Source organism: Sinohyriopsis cumingii, chromosome 7 (genome assembly GCF_028554795.1).
Source record: "Sinohyriopsis cumingii isolate HCF-2022 chromosome 7, ASM2855479v2, whole genome shotgun sequence".
NCBI classification, from domain to species: domain Eukaryota; kingdom Metazoa; phylum Mollusca; class Bivalvia; order Unionida; family Unionidae; genus Sinohyriopsis; species Sinohyriopsis cumingii.
The window spans coordinates 120,502,085-120,522,669 of NC_142967.1; the positions used below are offsets into that span (position 1 = coordinate 120,502,085).

General features: G+C 37.4%; 1 protein-coding gene across 3 annotated transcripts; it reads right to left on the bottom strand.

Moving 5' to 3' along the window:
- Nucleotides 1–578: 578 nt before the first annotated feature.
- LOC149796035 (synaptogenesis protein syg-2-like) lies at nt 579–19,043 on the bottom strand. 3 transcript variants are annotated; one of them, XM_089965954.1, is made up of 7 exons: nt 17,025–19,040; nt 15,871–16,122; nt 12,428–12,697; nt 11,788–12,087; nt 9,186–9,488; nt 6,696–6,824; nt 579–955 (listed from the first exon to the last, which is right to left on the bottom strand). In XM_089965954.1, exons 1-7 carry the CDS (start codon nt 17,101–17,103, stop codon nt 939–941), a joined length of 1,350 nt encoding a protein of 449 aa, XP_089822080.1. In that variant the 5' UTR covers nt 17,104–19,040; the 3' UTR covers nt 579–938. The 3 variants fall into 3 exon arrangements, with proteins under 3 accessions (XP_089822080.1, XP_089822081.1, XP_089822082.1); XM_089965955.1 differs by having other exon boundaries at nt 16,811–19,038; XM_089965956.1 differs by lacking the exon at nt 11,788–12,087 and having other exon boundaries at nt 17,025–19,043.
- Between the last annotated feature and the right edge of the window lie 1,542 nt (nt 19,044–20,585).

The window sequence follows — 20,585 nt, forward strand, 5'->3', positions numbered from 1 at the left end:
TATGATAAAATACAAAATATTTAATTCTTAAATAAATAACATTTTCCTCGGTTAGACTTGCTACTTATTTATTTGACAACAATTTTTATATTTACCAGATACTAAGCTTGTTCTCATGGGAAAAAGATGCAATAATAGAGTGCATGATTCAGTGGCAAAATTGCACGCTAAAAAATCTATCATTGTGTACATTTACAAATGCGCATTAGTCGCTGTTTAACGCTACCGATTGATTTTATGTGAATGTCTGAAGATGGTCATATGCATTGCTTTCATGGAGAGTCCGTTTCCTGTAGGTAAGCGTCATTTCTACGCCACTCAATATATATATATATATATATATATATATATATATATATATATATATATATATATATATATATATATATATATATGTGTGTGTGTGTGTGTTTGTGTGTCTGTCTGTCTGTCTCTCTCCCTCCCTCCCCCCTCTCTCTCTCTCTCTCTCTCTCTCTCTCTCTCTCTCTATATATATATATATATATATATATATATATATATATATATATATATATACCTCGTGACAGGATGGAAATAAGCATATCGACAAAAAAACATGAACATTATGTATTTATTACTTCTGCTGAAGAAAAAATGTATAAACAAACCATTATTAATTTGGTAAAGTCAATTATATTCATTTTATGCCATTCTATAATGTACAAAGTAAATGTCGAATATATTTATATTTAGTAATACTTTTAAAATCGGCGTTAATGAACAATATGTTAGTTATTTAAATGATGAAAATATTTTATACATTTTGTTCGTTCATTTGCTCATCGTCAATAATACTGCATGCTACTGCATGTTGTATTCTCATAACATTAGTAAGGAGAGATAAATGTTTAGAAACATTTCATTATTTCATGAGTTTGACTGTATGTTGTGTATCCATGGCTCCAAGCTGCAAACCTTCATTTCAAGCTTTTGTCTGAAAGAGACGTAGATGATTAAAGGAAAGATCTACGTTATTATATGGATATTTTTCTGGTTTATAGAAAAGCGTGCAAATGAAAAGAAAAATATTAACATTCATCTTGAATATTTCATTTGGGGAAATCTAATAGATATAGAAATATATAATGATCCAATATTGTAGCAGAAAAGAAACGAGTTTATACTTTGATCTTTATATACTACAATGATGACTTTGCTGTAAAAGAAATATCACTTTAAGGATCAAGAATGAACTAAAAATGTATTCACAGAACACAGATGACCCACTACAATGCCCAAAAACTAACATATATGAAAGCCCTAAAGAAGATGTGTCGGACCAGTGGACGGACATACGGAAAAGAGTAACACACTATGCTGCTGCCACTGTTGTGGTAGAGACTGAAAATTGCCTTGTGTCAACACTCTTGCTTTGAAATCCCCACGGTCACATACAATATCACATATTGTTCAATTCAAGGATATGTAGTGCACGATGCGACGTCGGTGACATTTTCCGAATACTCCTTTTTTCTACACCTCTGAGACCATCTCACGTCTTGTAAACATTTGGAAAGGTAGCATTATGTTTTAAAATATAACTCGAGGTTGGATATATGCATGGGGAAACAATATGTCAATGTACGAAATCATGCGTTCGTTGTTTTGCGAGACGAAACATCGGTAACATATGAACATACAAATGCCTCATAGGTGATGAACTTACTAAATTTATCATACTAACGTTTATAAAACAAATAAAGGAATGACTTAGGATCGCCCGTCAGTAGACTGCAGTTGTTCACTTAATGAAGGGTTCGAATACATTGTCTTCCTAACATCTTAAAATACTTTAGATATCATGTTTTTTTGATGACGCTATGTCACTGGTAGACGCCATGTCATTGGTAGACGTTATATCACTGGTAAACGTTATATCATTGGTAGACGTTATGCCATTCATCGGTAGACGCCATGCCATTGGTAGACGTTATGTCTTTGTTAGACGCTATGCCATTGGTAGATGCTCTGTCGTTGGTAGGCATTTTAAGTCCAATGCAGAATCACGAGAGATACATTAATATATCGAAGTTTCTCGCAAAACTCGCCTTCTTTAAATTTCACCCACTACGATTGTGCAAACAGCTTTTAAATCCGAGTCCCTTGATGCAGCTAGAGTCGCAGAACTTGAAAGCTGAATCTAGCTTTTGAGGCAGTTGAATATTTCGCTTCGATGATTTAAGTAGGTAATGACCACTAAATCTCAGTTTTGACGACTAATATCCATACCTTAGACCGTTTCACGTACCATTACCGACTGCATGTATCTTGATATATACATATATTTTATTCCATATATTTTATTCCTTTAAGCACTTTCGCATCCTCGTTATTGATGTTCTTCAGGTAGGCACATTATACTTTCAAAAGTACAATGTACTTTGAAAGTGTAATATATCTATCTGGAGAACATCAATGGCTACGATGTGAAAACGCTTGAAGGACTGATTTTTGTGTATACTATTGAGTTCTGCTGAATTAAGAAATTGCCATATATATATATATATATATATATATATATATATATATATATATATATATATATATATATATATATATATATTAGTTTATGCAATGAACATATTTGCATATTTTAAGATTAACATTCAGGCGGATTGAAATGGTCAGATAAGCGCACATAATGAACACAAATACGTTCCGAACAGCTAAGACATTTTATGCATCATCTAAAAAACGGAAGGATTATATTTTAAGGCTGCGTTCGTGTGTCAAAAGTAGCCACTCGAGTACCCCAAAAAATTCTTACACCATCTCGCACTATTTTTCGTCTTACACATTGAGTAAATAGGTTTGTATCTGGCTAAGAAATGTGTACTGAGTACATGTATGAAACTGCTTGTCACATCCAAAGTAACTATAATGTTTCTGATGATATGACTTCATTACCGGAGTCAGTAGATGCAAATTGAGACGAGGTCAAAACCGTCACCAGAGACGATGGTGGTGTCGCTGTCGTTGTAAACCACCAACGTTTTGAAATTATTGCTATGAATCCAAGCGGTAAAAAGCATACACATTTATTGCCGCAAGCCCAAGAACTGACGAGATTCAGTCGGCCGTTAAGAAAACATCTTACATTTACAAAAAGAGGGTCGAAGTTTTCCAGTCATGCAGGTTGCTGGTGCTGCCGCCTTGTCCTTTCTCATGTACTTGGCGAGGTCGGTCAATGTTGTGTACATCGTCAGTTTGCCTGCAGAGTAGTCAGCATAACCAATGGAGCTCAGGAAATGTAGACGAAATGATGTTCTGGCAAAATCAAGTCAACGTTGCTCATGCGTGCGCGACCACTGGTTTAGGTGTCTGCGTTCGCGACCACCATTACCAATATCGACTGGAAATTAGGTCTAAAAGCGCTATCGCAAAACGTCTACCACTTTCACGTTTACTACCAAGTAGGAAATATTCTCAGTCAGATGGAAGTACCACATTCCAGGTGAAATGGTGAAGGACATGATTGAAAACAGTATTAACATTACAAAATACGAAGCCATCTGAAATAACTGTTTCATGAACAGAGGACTACTCGAGGATAAAACATGACATGAACAATGGTGTGGACCGAATGTATATCAGCTTTATTGCCTGGGGCTCATTCCGTATATACGGCCACCGAATACTGGATAGCACCCACACCCACGTGACAGACTCCATTATATATGAAACTGAGAATTATACATTGTGGGAGCCGCCAGAGTGAAAACAGTACATCGTACATTTTGTGAATGACAAGAACGAAGATGGGGAAAAAGTGGGTTTGTGTCCTTGATGTTGAATCAAATCGCGAAGCTTTACCCACTACTGTCTGGTGCGTTTCAACGGTAACATCTGTGAGTATACGAGGGCAATCCTTGGCACACAGGCCATGACGCTTACCATCATCGAAGCAGATAAGGTATTCGGTTGATTAAATGAGTTTATCATGCTCATAAATGCAGACATCTCCGGACTAATGATGTCATGAAGTCGATATCTAATTATCAGAACTCAAGTACAAGACAGAGGACTAAATTAGATTGCGTTCACGGGGTCAGTCTTGGTGTGATTCCGCTGACAAGGAGCTTTTAGCTGACAGCTTTGTGGATATAAGAACAACATTCAGGAGGCGACCGATTACATAGTGGTGGGAACCAACATTAACCTCAACGCGAACATGATACCATAACAAGTGCAGCAAGCATATGCTTGAGAAAGAACACCATAACTTCCCCAGCCAACGGAGCACGAAGATGTGGACTTCGACCTTTCTCGCTTATATAAGCAACATCTGGCTAGCGCTGCGCCTGTTGGGGAATTTATCAAGTCATTCATTGCTAGCAACATCAGCGTTGTGGAAACTTCGCCAAAATAATCCGCTAGAACTTAAAACCAAGAAGCCATTAAACAATGCTGGTTTTTTACTTTTTTGTTGTTGTTTTTTTTACAAACGCGAGCGAATAACGGCAAAGAATGTGACATCTATTGGGATGATAATCAGCGTGAGGTTTCCAGCCGGCCATCCAACTGCCCTAAGGATGAACGACACGACTGAAGTGATAATTCTGGGCAAAGCCAAGCCCACGTTTTTCAGCTAGTGATTTCAGCATCCAGGCCAGCTGTTCCAGATGCTTTTTAATACAATATTTTGCATTTCCAGGACACGCTGTGGGCCTAGTTTATGCGCCGAAGTCTGTTGTGTGCCTCCCTGCCTAATATTGCAAGCACATTAATACTTTTGACAAACCTCAACGCGGTGAAAATCGACGCTATAGTGACTACCTGTGCGCGGAAAAGTGTTCTCAACCTCTGTGCTAGGAACATATCCTCGTGGAGTATTTTGCCTAATGGTATCCCTTATCTGGATAAACAGAGTGTAAAAGGTTTTTCGGTTAGTACGAACGCCTCTAGCCACAATTCATGTTCGTCTTCTAGGGTTTTAACACAACCTCGTATCTACTGGCTCATCCCATGACTTTCTTCTTTTCGCTTTCTTCCACCCGGTCAGCATTTCATTTTCTATGGCAATGTGGTTATTCAGGTCTGCAAGTTCTAAAGGTTATCTAAATGCCCACGACACAGTATTTGCAGCGTTGGGTTGAAACAATGGACCACTTGCACCGTGAGGCTGTTAGACTCCTGTGCTGACGTTTCCTTGACTTGAGAGCTGTGTCCTCTGATCCTTCTGTAGCTGGTAGCTCGTGATCGGCCAGCAAACCTGCAGCGGTTTTTTCGAACTGGGCCTCTTTTTGTACAACTAACGGGTTTCATGTGGTCCTTCTACTTACCCTTGTTGGTGGTCTCTCATTGCCAAGGAAATCATATATTGTCATGCTTACACCACGCCGGGTACAATCGTGCCAAGGGTATATGAATCCTTTTCTCCTCTGTAATCATGCTCGACCTCATCAAATGGGTAAATACGAATCCCTGTTAAGTTATCTGCCTTACAGAATTTATGGACCTTCGTTTTGAGAATTTCGTCCTTAAGTGATGATAGGTTATCTCCACTGAGTCCAGCCAGAGCTTCCATTTCTATTGTTCATTATTAGATTGCACGATAAGCGTGGCTTCAGCTGTTTCAACGCGACGGGTAGCTCTTCTTCACGATGACCAAACTCCTCCATCTCAAACCCACCCTGAAGCACATTTCTTTCAGAGAAGGGATCTTGATTCCCACAAGACCGCCACTCGCACAACAAAGCTGCTGAACAGCTAGCTGCTCCAAGCATATCTCAGTACGGCAATTAATTCTACCCCTTCCCTCCTTCCCTCCTCCGCGCGCTTCGTGCAAAAGGACCATGGGGCACCATTGGTATGGCCAGCAATCCGAGCACCAAAGACAAAAACCAGATGCTTACGATTATCTTTCCCAACCTCAGTGACAACAATATTATTGTGCCCAGAAACCCAATGTATTTACAGTTGGCTTAGGCCCGTGGCCAAACAAACGATCCATGCCTGGATGCCTGCTTTGTGCACTAGCTGAAAGATTCATGGAAACAACCACGCTTTTTCTTCCTGAAAGTTGTGCCTTGTTTCTATCGTTCGGTATACGGAAATAGCCCCTATTAAGCTCACCTATGCCTATCGCTATGAAAAACAAAGTACCGTTACCTACTATTTCTGGGAACATACCGCATAGATATCCCTACTGTACTGCAAAATGGAAGACTCACATAGGGACATGATGAGAAAAAAAACGGTACCATTGAGGCCTCGCGTCATGCGGAGGTTTTTGAGTTCCTTAAAGAAAGTTTTGGCAAGTTAATTTTGCGCACAGACCCACGACTGCCCTACTAGTTTCTTTCCAGTTCCCGTCGTTCCAACTGACCTGATGTGGTGACATTATACTGTACATTGTTCATACGTTGCAAGCCACTCAGTACGTCAGATGATCGGTAAACCATATCTAAAACTTGTTTTAAGAGTCTCGATAGAAGTAGTGACCCTGACCGCAGGACTGTACTGTCAGGACACAGTCCAAAACAGCTTTTTCACTTTTATATATATATATATATATATATATATATATATATATATATATATATATATATATATATATATATATATATATATGTCGCCAGGTTACTCGGTACATTGTGCATTTACTGGGCCTAATGTGCATACAGCATGGAAAGCAACATGTTGTGTTTTTTTGTGTGGATTAAACTACTTACAAGTACGCCGCCTTCGGATCCACCAGACTGAGAGAACTACAAGAAACGCTATCGTCAAACCCCCAGCCACCGAGATAACAGCAATCGTCTTTGTGTCAAGGCTGGGTGCAAGCCAGGGTTGTTTGGCTCCTTTCAGGAAGAACATAAAAGCATATTTAAAACTATGAATATATCCAAAGAAATGAGGGTGTACTTTAGAATCCGGGAAGCATAAATTCCCCGGAGTTTCATCCTTAAAAAGCTGCAAAACGTTAAGAAATAAAAGGAAATATCACTATCTATTCCAAAATACACAAGGAATGCAAGCCAGACTTCGCCATCCTTCATATTCCACTTTCGTCACTGGGCTTTATTTCTTGTTGCCTCAAAATGGCAAGATGAAGACAAACAGACGTATTGATTCAACAGACACTATCGTAATTACGAATAACTCAATCGAATGCGATTCAGATATAACCTGGAGAATCAGCCTTTCTCTTTAGCAATATCCATCAAACAGCTTTTCTACACAACTCCTGTTGCCTAATGTAGTGGATTTACTTAACTCTTCCCCGCATTGGACTAAGAGTTTGACACTAATACTTGTACCAGGCTTGATGCCGAGACATGAGCTGAACGTTTCCGGGAAGAAAAAAAACGAAACACACGTGCTATGAACATGCACGTGTGTATCTTTTGTTCACTTATTTGTATTATGTTAACCTGTATTTCTTTCCTTTCTATTTTTTTCCTGTTTCTTCTCTTTATTTTTGTTTGCTTATCGAAATCAAGTCTAGTACGTGTACTGAAGCTCAGCCTTTAATACTATGCAGGGTAAAATTTGTTCAGGCCTAGGGCGTACATTCATGCAGAAAGACCGTTGGATGGATATTGCTGGAAAGAAAGGTTGATTTGCCAGATCAATACTGAGACACTGTCGTCGGAAAAAGAGAACTATTACCATATGGATCTAACCAACAATCCGATTGGTCAATGGCAAGTACAAACAGAAATACTATTTTAAAATAATTGGTTATTTTTTATCACATGATTAAAATTAATAAATTTATTCATATTTTGAAATCAACAAATAATAATAATAATAATAATAATAATATATCCTGTTTTTACATTTATGTTTTGGAGGGGGATGATTACTGTTGTGCTACATTAATAATATTAACAATGATAATAATGAATCTGTAACTGAATTTACATTCAAGTGAAAACAAGAATAGTTTGCAAAGAGGAACTACATGTTATAATAACATTTTGTATCAAATATCTCAAGCTTGAATCTGTTCCCGTTAGCAAGGGAGAAGTAAATACCTTAACTCTGCAACATAAAGTTTAAGTTTTTGACTGAAGTTTGAAATGACGATAAAGAGATAAATTTACTACCCAATAAAAATATACGTCCCTCGGTTGTCGTCATGGTTCTATTATTTCCTTTGTCTAATGGTGGTTATAATTTATACATTATGAGAAAAAAGGTTTCCCCCTAACAAAAAACGTAAAAATAGCAGGTTGCATTAGATAGTTGTAGTTACAGACTTATAGGTTTTTACAAAACATTTGGGGCCCCGAGTGGCCGAGTGGTCTAAAGCGCTTTTCGTTACGGATCACTGCCATCTCACCTCTGTCTGCGGCGGTTCGAGTCTAAGATTCAGCCAATGTGGGTATGTTAGAAAGCTTGCCAGTAGCTTCTCGTGGGTCGGTGGTTCTTTCTGGGGTTTTCCCGGGTTCTTCCTCCACCATTAATACTGGCCGCCATGTATAGCCTATCATGTGCTGAAAAAATGGCGTTAAACCCCACAACAACAACAACAACAAAACATTTGAGTGGTAATCCTCATCAGTATCACAATGACTCACATTTTTTTCTCTCCTAAATATGGAGAGGCTAAAATGCAAATTGCAAGCTTATGACGTTACGACAACGATACTTTGAACATTTATTTCAATGTTCACAAGACTTTAAATACCATTTTGGTAATTTACTTCCAGACGCCATGAAATTGTTCTAGATTTCACTTTTAGTACGGATAATTAGAAAGCAGTGAGTAAACTGGCTCCAGTAACTGGCATTGGCCACTCGCTTAGCCTTTGCCTTTGGTGACATAGTCAAGAGCTCTCAAAACCACTGATGTGTGCAAAAACGGGGACGCATGAGGCTATATGATCTACCAACACATAGGTTCGTATTTTGACGTTGTTGAACAGTCTATATGCTGTAAGACAGTCAACAGTGTCGGACTCGGCCAAACATTAAGATGTGCCCTCAGATCAGGCGGCTATCATAGCGGCCCTTCCCTTATGATACTACTTAAAATCTTGCGGCCCATCTACCCTCGTAAATGTTAGATTGGAAATATTATATTGATGTGAAAACTTGATGCTTTGTATTGATACCGTCATGCTAAGAAGTTGGCATCTTTCTTCTGTTGTGATAAAGTCTCGATTTACTGCACAAACCAGATTTTAAAAAAAATATTTTACTTTAGTTCTCACCATACGTTACAAAGTTGACGGTGTTGGAGTAGTTGCTGTCCCCGTATCTGTTATAGCTGTATACACGGAAGAAATATTGCGTACCAGGAGTCAAGTAAGAAACAGTGTAGTTCACATGGTATACCAACTGGTTGCTGTAATAGACTGTGTACGCGATTGGTTGAAATGGCAATCCTTGGTAACTATACTGGATTGCAAATGTTTGGGAGTCTTCAAAGTAGTTATATGCGATGAACCAGTCTAACGTAACTGTTGTTGAAGTCAGGTCAACTATCCTTAAGTCGAACGGTGGCTCGGGTGGACCTGTATAAAGAATATACCGTTGTGAAAAAATCAAAACAACTTAAGTATCACACGAGAGAGAGAGAGAGAGAGAGAGAGAGAGAGAGAGAGAGAGAGATCTTACGGTTAATATTAATAGCGTTACCGGTAGACATTTCGAGAATCTGACAACATGCACATTGCCATGGAGGAAACTCCAAGAGTCATTCAAGCCTTAGAATTATGTCGCATTGGCATACTTTTGACTTTCTTGAGCTACTCCCCTGAAATGCATCAAATTATTAAAACAACTTTTTTTTACGAGTTTAGGTGAAACAGATTCTAGGATATTGAGAGTGTAACGAACGGATTGATGAAAAAAAAACAAGTTGCTCAAGCATTAAAATTAGATCACAGTGACCTAGGTTGTATGGCTTAGCTACTCTTCTCAACATGCAACCACATGAAACGTTTCATGAGTATAAATGAAATAGTCTCCAAAACATTGAAGTCGTAATGAACGAGTCGCTGAAACCACAAAAGTTAGTCAGTGCCCAAGTTTTCAGACAGTGAGATTACACATCTTGACTTGCATCCACATTATACATTTCATGAGTGCAGATGAAAGAGGGTCCACCATATAGACCATGGGTGGGCAAACTACGGCCCGCGGGCCGCATGTGCTTGCCAAAGGCTTTCATGCGGCCCGCCAAGGGTTTTCATGCGGCCTAGGAACAAGTCATCATTCGCACTGACTCTGTTTATGTTACTCTGTTTATCAAATATATGTGCTTCTTTTGAAGTTTAAGTTTACAAATATTAACAGCATATTAACAACTGAAAATTAATTATGGTGTTATTTAAAAAAACCTTTTTGTTTTTGCTATTTCAAGTATTAATTATTTTACTTAATGAACTATGCGGCCCGCGACAAGGTGTAAATTTGTGTATGCAGCACTTGCACTGGAAAGTTTGCCCACCTCTGATATAGACAGTGTAAGAAACGGATAACTGAACCTTCTAGAGTTGTTCAAGCGTGAAAATTGGTTACAGGGTTTAATAGATTACGGCTTAATTAAACGGTTAGTAAATTCATTAACAGTATCGGGTCACCATTTTACTAAACATTATGAACTAATTTGCTAATTTAGGCTTACTAACCATCAGCATGTGTAGTATGGGTTAACACATTAACTGAACCGTTACCGGTTAATCGCAGTAAAAAAAAGAACACATCGTGTAGGCTGCATACGGAAGAAAAAAAAGTACAGCATAATCAAAGTTCCCAATTTGACAAATCTAGTGAAACTTATACATAACATTTCCTTGCACAAATATATATTTTACTTGCTTTATCATGAGCTCTCTTTAAGTACACCATCCACCTTTAATTTGTTTGTCATTTTTTCCCGCCATTTCATGCAGTAATCAGTTCTAAATGGAGCCAACTGTCAGGATCACTCAAATGCTAAGTGTTGAACGTGTGTTTTGCTAGCGTTCAAACGACTTGGATGTAAAGCTGTAGGACGCCTGACCTCTCAAACGCAATTGGTTCGAGTGGTTGTGAATGAGCGAATGTGTGTGTGTGTGTGTGTGTGTGTGTGTGTAAATGTTTGCGCAAAGGTTGAATAAACGTGTTATTAGTATTATTCTGTATGCTACTGTAATAGCATATTACGGTACATGTATTGCACGGGGCTGTAGCCATGCAGATTTGTCATAAGGTTTAACTTCATGTATAATGTGTGTTTTTGAAGAAAATGAAGAGAGTGAGAATTGTATTCACAATTTCTGCTTGTTTATGCATTTGCTCAGCTAACTAAATAAACGAGGTGATGAAGTCCTTAACCGGTAACCAAATTTTGATAACCAGTTAACGCCAATATTCGAATCGTCGATGGTTATCCGTATTAATCAAACATTTTAGGTAAATGATGGTGTTTGCCAAAGTTATCAACAGCGCTTGGGACGATTATTTACAGCGATACTACTCTGAGAACCTGCTGACTTTAGTGCACTCGGTATTTTTGAATGAAAACTATTCAAAATACTCGTACATTAAATACATGACCTCGAATCGACACTTTTTCTGTCAAATATGGCAGCTCAAATTTCCCGCAATGCACCACTTCTCGTGACGTAGATTGTTGGCCATGGTTTACTTACTTCCTGTATAATAGTATGTACTGAATTTGAAATTTAGTATGTACTGAATTTGAAATTATTTTTAATGTTAAAGCATGGGGCGTTCATACAAATGAACAAAATATTGCTGGTAACCAACATTCCTCAACGGTAGAGGGAAACAAGGTATTGAGTTTTCACATGTGATTGTACTTGCCTCGAGGTTGTAAATAAAACGTCGAATTCAGTGTGCCCAGACTGTTCTTTACCAATACTGTGTAATTCCCAAAATCACTCGGTCGCACATTCTGAATTTTAAGACTTGTTGTAAGTTTTGAGTTGTTCTGGCGGTCCCTTGGAATTGGGGTTGGAAGCCAGTGATTCCACCATTCAGCCTTGAACCAGGTGAATTCAGGTTGTGGGTCAGCCCAAACTGTGAGGTCAAAAGTCAGGTTGTCGCCCAGTCTGGCATATTTCATATTTGGATATGGATGCCAATAATCTATTTGTGGTGGACCTATGAAGATAACGACACTTATTGATATCACCACACCCTGCACGGCATTTACTAATGGAACATTGATTCGGAAGCACAGCAATACAATTAGTCAGTATCATTCAGAGATTAGCAGAAATATAATCACGTAGGAGAAATAAATTTCATCTTTTTTTGTGCACTTGCATAATGGTATCTAATTTAGTAAAAATCTCATTTCTTTGGTAAATATTATGATCGATGATATGAACGTAACCAAATAAGTAAAGTGTGATGTATAACTGAACCAAAAAAAAAAACAGATCGAAAAAAAAAAAAAAAAAAAAAAAACGACACAAACAATGCATCGATTAATACTTACACCAAACATAAACATTTTGTGTCAATGTGGAATTTTCTTTGTTTAAAAAGTTCCTAGCAGTACATGCGTACGTCCCTTCATCTATACATGTGGCTTTCAAGCTGATCGTAAAGGAGGCTTCAAGGTCCCCGGATACGAGTTGCCTCTGCGTTTCAACGATGAGTAATGTAAAGTCCACCGGGTGACCCTCCACCGTGCAAGAAATGGATAGAGTGCCATTCTGCTCAATTTCTCTCGCTGAGATCCACATTTGGGTCACTTTGGCTGGGTCTGTAGAATAAAAGAATAGCTGACATGACAATGGCAGTGTTTTTCACGAATCATCGACAGCAAAATACAATTCATTATATACAATAGATATATAATTCATTATGTACTACTATACATATATGGTTCAAAAGATATTACTGCCACCATATTTGGAAAAAGAATGACCCAAAACATAAAGTCGAAAAGATAACTATATATGTTTACATGCATATAAGAAAGAATAGTAAAGACATGTCTGACAGACTAACAGATAGACATAAGTAGACACACCAACATACAAAGACAGATGGATTATTAACTCATTCATTCATTTATTAATTACTATATGGCAATAAAAGGACATACGTAGTTTGACCTGATGATTGAAAAGGGACATAAGTAGCTTGACCTGATCTTTCTAAAGAGATATAAGTAGCTTGACCAGATGATTCAAAAGGGACACAAGTAGTTTGACCTGATCTTTCTAAAGAGATATAAGTAGTTTGACCTGATATTTCTAAAGAGATATAAGTAGTTTGACATGATCTTTCTAAAGAGATATAAGTAGTTTGACCAGATGATTCAAAAGGGACACAAGTAGTTTCACCTGATCTTTCTAAAGAGATATAAGTAGTTTGACCTGATATTTCTAAAGAGATATAAGTAGTTTGACATGATCTTTCTAAAGAGATATAAGTAGTTTGACCAGATGATTCAAAAGGACATAAGTAGCTTGACCTGATCTTTCTAAAGAGATATAAGTAGTTTGACCGAATGATTCAAAAGGGACACAAGTAGTTTGACCAGATGATTCAAAAGGGACACAAGTAGCTTGACCTGATCTTTCTAAAGAGATATAAGTAGTTTGACCAGATGATTCAAAAAGGACATAAGTAGCTTGACCTGATCTTTCTTAAGAGATATAAGTAGCTTGACCAGATGATTCAAAAGGGACACAAGTAGCTTGATCTGATCTTTATAAAGAGATATAAGTAGCTTGACCAGATGATTCAAAAGGGACACAAGTAGTTTGACCAGATGATTCAAAAGGGACACAAGTAGCTTGACCTGATCTTTCTAAAGAGATATAAGTAGTTTGACCAGATGATTCAAAAGGGACACAAGTAGTTTGACCAGATGATTCAAAAGGGACATAAGTAGCTTGAACTTGTCTTTCTAAAGAGATATAAGTAGCTTGACCAGATGATTCAAAAGGGACACAAGTAGCTTGACCTGATCTTTCTAAAGAGATATAAGTAGTTTGACCAGATGATTCAAAAGGGACACAAGTAGTTTGACCAGATGATTCAAAAGCGACACAAGTAGTTTGACCAGATGATTCAAAAAGGACATAAGTAGCTTGACCTGATCTTTCTAAAGAGATATAAGTAGCTTGACCAGATGATTCAAAAGGGACACAAGTAGTTTGACCAGATGATTCAAAAGGGACATAAGTAGCTTGACCTGATCTTTCTAAAGAGATATAAGTAGCTTGACCAGATGATTCAAAAGGGACACAAGTAGCTTGACCTGATCTTTCTAAAGAGATATAAGTAGTTTGACCTGATCTTTCTAAAGAGATATAAGTAGTTTGACCGGATGATTCAAAAGGGACACAAGTAGTTTGACCTGATCTTTCTAAAGAGATATAAGTAGCTTGACCAGATGATTCAAAAGGGACATAAGTAGCTTGACCTGATCTTTCTAAAGAGATATAAGTAGCTTGACCAGATGATTCAAAAGGGACACAAGTAGTTTGACCTGATCTTTCTAAAGAGATATAAGTAGTTTGACCAGATGATTCAAAAGGGACACAAGTAGTTTGACCTGATCTTCCTAAAGAGATATAAGTAGTTTGACCAGATGATTCAAAAGGGACACAAGTAGTTTGACCAGATGATTCAAAAGGGACACAAGTAGTTTGACCAGATGATTCAAAAGTGACACAAGTAGTTTAACCAGATGATTCAAAAGGGACACAAGTAGTTTGACCAGATGATTCAAAAGGGACACAAGTAGTTTGACCAGATGATTCAAAAGGGACACAAGTAGTTTGACCTGATCTTTCTAAAGAGATATAAGTAGCTTCACCAGATGGTTCAAAAGGGACACAAGTAGTTTGACCAGATGATTCAAAAGGGACATAAGTAGCTTGACCTGATGTTTCTAAAGAGATATAAGTAGTTTGACCAGATGATTCGAAAGGGACACGAGTAGTTTGACCAGATGATTCAAAAAGGACATAAGTAGTTTGACCTGATCTTTCTAAAGAGATACAAGTAGCTTGACCAGATGATTCAAAAGTGACACAAGTAGTTTGACCAGATGATTCAAAAAGGACATAAGTAGCTTGACCTGATCTTTCTAAAGAGATATAAGTAGCTTGACCAGAAGATTCAAAAGGGACACAAGTAGTTTGACCTGATCTTTCTAAAGAGATATAAGTAGTTTGACCTGATGATTCAAAAGGGACACAAGTAGCTTGACCTGATCTTTCTAAAGAGATATAAGTAGCTTGACCAAATGATTCAAAAGGGACACAAGTAGCTTGAGCTGATCTTTCTAAAGAGATATAAGTAGTTTGACCAGATGATTCAAAAAGGACATAAGTAGCTTGACCTGATCTTTCTAAAGAGATATAAATAGCTTGACCAGATGATTCAAAAAGGACATAAGTAGCTTGACCTGATATTTCTAAAGAGATATAAGTAGTTTGACCGATGATTCAAAAGGGACACAAGTAGTTTGACCAGATGATTCAAAAGGGACACAAGTAGCTTGACCTGATCTTTCTAAAGAGATATAAGTAGTTTGACCAGATGATTCAAAAGGGACACAAGTAGCTTGACCTGATCTTTCTAAAGAGATATAAGTAGTTTGACCAGATGATTCAAAAAGGACATAAGTAGCTTGACCTGATCTTTCTAAAGAGATACAAGTAGCTTGACCAGATGATTCAAACGGGACACAAGTAGCTTGACCTGATTAATCAACATATATACGTTAAGCTGTTTAAGTTTCCTTTTAATGAAAAACAGGGTGTATTATGTATAATAATACTAATATTGAACAAAATGTATTTGTATCTCATCAATGTGCACACACACACACACACACACACACACACACACACACACACACACACCAGCCGTAATGTTTTTCTAGTTTCATATCATCAGAAATATAATACTTACACTGGATATTAAGTTTGATGATCGCCATGGTAGTGTTCATTAGAAATCCCTCATTTACAGTCTCTGCGATGCAGCTGTACGTGCCAGCATCCAGTCTGCTCGTGTTCAGGAAATTGATTATGTTGCCATTTGTGAAAAACCTGCTAGTGTCGGTAGTGTTTTTTTGCCACCATATTCTCCTCGTTAGAGTGGATGGAGGAGTACAGATGTACCTAAATGCATGGCCCTCCACAACACTTATGTTTCGATGATCTAAAGCACGTCAATGATCCAAGTATGGTTAAGTTATGATTCAATGCACATCTTCAAACTCGATATATGCCTGACTTTAAATATGGATTCTTTTGTGTGTTGATCATTACATCGACTTATTATTAAACTTAACAAATTTGTCTCTCTAATCTCTTTGTATCTGACCTTCCATGGAAACTATACCTTGAAAATGATATTCTTTTCTGTTGTAAACTCGACAATTACGTGATTTGTCTTTCATCATCGTCAATGCAATATCACTGTATCAGAATATAGGAAAGCATGTAACAGTTACGATGTGGAAGCTTATTCGCAATGTAAAAAAAACTGCGAAGAATATACTAATAACACTAAAATCGATTTTCTGCTGATATTTTTATATTATATAAATATTAGATAAATCTATCTCTCAAGAGGATAAACACATACGTGTATATATATATATATATATATATATATATATATATATATATATATATATATATATATATATATATATATATATGCAGAAAAGCTTTATGGAATCGAGCATCGAGCAGTGTAATAATAATAATAATAATCATCAAATCATCATCATCATCGCAACAAAAATAATATCATAATCATCATCATCGTAGTCTATACATTAGGGACCTCTAGAGGCCGATTAGTTGAAGGCGTTTGCCTTTACAGGTTACTCACATCTTACCTGTCATCGCGGCTTGGAGTCTCGGGGTCTGCAATTGTGGGTATGTGAGAAAGCTTGCCAATAGCTTCCCGTGGGTTGGTGGTTCTTACCGCAATCTTCCAGAGTTCTTCCTCCGCCAAGCAAGCTGGCCACCATATATGGCCTGGCATCTGCTTCAAAATTCCTTTAAAACTCACAAAGCCTATATAAGAGGTAGTACCATTAATCCACTTACCTATTCTATATTTATCTTGAGCGCTTGTCTGCAAAAAATGTAAGAAAAACACGAAAGCTATCGCGGCGGATCTCCACATCTTTCGGCGTTTACTACAACTGCGGAGAGAGAAGTATTCCCTACTTTGATAAGACGGAGGTTATCTTTTATTTATTTTGTATCAAGACGGTGACCATGTGTCAGGTCTGGTGTCATGTGATGCAGGCTTGGCGTCATGTGGAACAGGCTTGGTGATAACTGTGTGGTAAGAATAGTATTAACAAATCGACATCGACAACAGGTCAAAGACTAACAACGATTACATTTTCTTGTGAAATAACTGATTTAGATGATAATCGGAGTTTCCTTTGTAATCACACGCGAGGTCAAATGGGTCAGACCATGATGGACAATCTCAATCTGTGTGAGAATAATTTAAATTCAGAGTTACTTGTAGAAAATTTAGCTTTCCCGCTGACATTTAAAAGGTCCTTTGCCAGACTTAGAGCTTTTATTTATTGTCATGTTCATATGTGAATTTTAAAGTATTATATTATCCGCAAATAGTATGACACAAACGCATTGAAGTAAATAGTATGACACAAACGCATTGAAGTAAATAGTATGACACAAACGCATTGAAGTATGACGCGAAAGAGAGAATCAACATGTGATCCCATTTACAATTAAAGGCACGTTGGACACCAATAAGATAGCCATTCTTAAAAATGAAGTCTTCAGTACTGCCATTGTTTGAAGCGAGTAAATAAGGAAAGAGCTAGACAGTAGCAGGACGAGATAAAATAAAGACGGAAGAAAGAAAGAAGTAAGATTATCGCGTATCTAAATCGAAACAAAAAAATGACATAGACTATAGTCGTGAGTTTCACTCGATGCCCTACATAATGAATGTTGAAAGATATCGACGCACCCCACCCACCCCGAATTATTAATTTCAGAAAACCATTTAAAAGGGGAAACAGAAATTTTAAAGTGGCGTCACTAGGGTTGGTGTCACCCAGTGCGTAAACTCATAGAGTCACCCCCAGGTAACTCATGGTGTCACCCCCATGGACCCCCTTCCGTAACAGTCCATACAGAATCCTTAGTAATGTCATTTTGGTGTCACCCCCTCTGATGGTGTCACCCGGTGCGGTCCGTATCTCCCGCACCCCATCCCCCACCCCTTAGTGGCGCCACTGATTTTAAATAGTCCAATGTGACATTTTTTCATTATCTCAGTGCAAGGAATTCATTCTGAATTCAAATACTACCTGATTGAAATCGAGATCTCCATCATACTAGAAATTCTTTTTGGTATACCACGATCCCGATTTTAATTAGATTAATGTTAAATACTACGTGGTTACAATCGAGATCTCCAACATACGGGAATTTGTTTTGGTATACCAAGATCCCGATTTTAATTAGACTGCATTTAAATACTACCATATATACATGCATTTTGTCAATACAATCAGAACAATAGGGCACTTTTTCCAAGTATCACACGCGGCGGGATATACCAATAGCATTTAGATTTTACATGTTTTATAAAAATGGTCAGCAATGCAGTCTTTATTTATTTACAAATCTACTGATTTATTACTGAAAATATTTCAATTTTTTAAATTTGTATTGTAGTGTGTCATATGCAATTAGACCATCGCCATATCGTGAAATAACCTCTAACAGTAGTTGTAAGAATACACTTTAATCTGATATGTTTGGTGATTCACTTGTGGCACAGTGTATCACATATGTTACGACAGAAAAGGCCGAGATTGTTCGTTCTGATTGTGAATATGTCTCGTTCCGCCGCCATATTGTTCTATGTGAACGAAAGTTGTTCGGAATATAGTTCTCAACGGCGACGAATTAATTAAACCGAGTTTTGTTTTCCTCAACTTGACGGAAAAGGCTGTGAACTTAGAGACTGCGCTGCCAACCGTGCCTAATAAATAAATAAAAAGAGTGTATTCTTATAACTACTGTTAGAGGAATTTCACGATATATATATATATATATATATATATATATATATATATATATATATATATATATATAGAGAGAGAGAGAGAGAGAGAGAGAGAGAGAGAGAGAGAGAGTTCCCGCCAAGATATTCTGACATTCTCTTGCTACAGTGATACAATGTCAATGGCTTGAGGTCCAGCAAAATAGTTATTCGATCATATCTTTCCCCAGTTGGTCATATTTTGAACCTCGTCTTTCTAACCTATTTTATCTCAGTTTTAACGTCTTGATTGATAGATAAAGCGACATAGATTCTCAGGTAAATTTATCGAAAATGAATGGCTATACACGTCAAGGGAAAGAAACCCAGCTGTGATACTGTGGTTAAAACGTATGAATTGTCTTCCCTAATAGTTGAATCGCATCACCTTTCCCAAGGAAATATTTAATGGGAGTTATTATTTTTTTATATACCTTTTTCTTCTAAATTTAATTTGCAAAAAGTGTCAGGTTGTCACACTGGAAAAAATGTCAGGTGTTTACGTTCATTTACAAAAACGTATCTGGCGTTTACGCAGCACAAGGACATACAAAGGTCAACAAAGATGGAAGTGTGCATTGCAGTTGTCCTCACGTCTCTCTTTTATGGCTGTGAAATGTGAACTGTCTACCGAAGGCATATCAGTCAGTTGGAACAATTCCACCAATGCTCCGAGGTCGTGGGTTCGATCCCCGGCTGAGTCATACCAAAAACTTACAAAAATGGTACTAACAGCTGCCTCGCTTGGCGCTCAGCATTAGGAGGTTAGTGTTAGGAGTGGTCGTCCTGGTGTCAGCGCCAATCGTAAATAAAAAGCAGCTCAATTTGAAATTTCTACTCCAGAATAGAGTTGGGCATGCGCATTGCAATCTGGAAACTGGTATATTAAGTATAGAGAAAATGGTTGCATTAAACGATGTTGTGATCATTATGAAAACTTGTCAGATACCTTGGTTGCTACGTTTGGTCCACGTTTGCAGACAGCCATTTCAGGTAGTTTCAATATTTTCACGCCAATTTACTCTTACACTTGAATTTTCTATTAATCTTGGATTTAGGCTTACACTTGAATTTACTCTTAATCTTGGATTTACTCAGTGCTGCAATGTCGTTTATGGATAGTCTCAAACTTTCCCAGTAGTTTTCTGAGATTATGAAGTTATGTTAAGGTTTGTTTGTGTGGGGTTGTTTTGCTACGGTTTTATTTATTTGTTTGTTCTTCTTTTGTTTTTGTTTTTAAAACGTGTTTCCCTTGTCATTAAAATTATTTGAATGCCGTAATAGAAACACTTTTTTGGAGCAAAAACAAGTAAATTACCGGTAATATAAAACAAACTAAATGATCAGAAAAAAGCAAGTGGAGGAAAGGTATAAATAAGGAATTGAAAAATAAATCTTCGAATATGGAAGACACTTGGGCCCATCGTTTATACTGTTGATTATTGGAGATGGATAAACCTTTCCCTTGGTATTAAAGATTTTAAAACAAAACCACTTGGTTACGACATTCAGGAAAGTATCTTTTTTTCTTTCGTCTTTATCATGGCTTATAAGAAAAGAAACAAACG

Coding starts and splice junctions, on each gene's coding strand:
- LOC149796035 (XM_089965954.1), bottom strand. CDS start 17,103: ATGTGGAGATCCGCCGCGATAGCTTTCGTGTTTTTCTTACATTTTTTG. Junction 12,698..15,870: donor CATCAAACTTAATATCCAGT/GTAAGTATTATA, acceptor TTTATTCTACAG/ACCCAGCCAAAGTGACCCAA. Junction 6,825..9,185: donor CGTCAACTTTGTAACGTATG/GTGAGAACTAAA, acceptor TCTTCCTGAAAG/GAGCCAAACAACCCTGGCTT.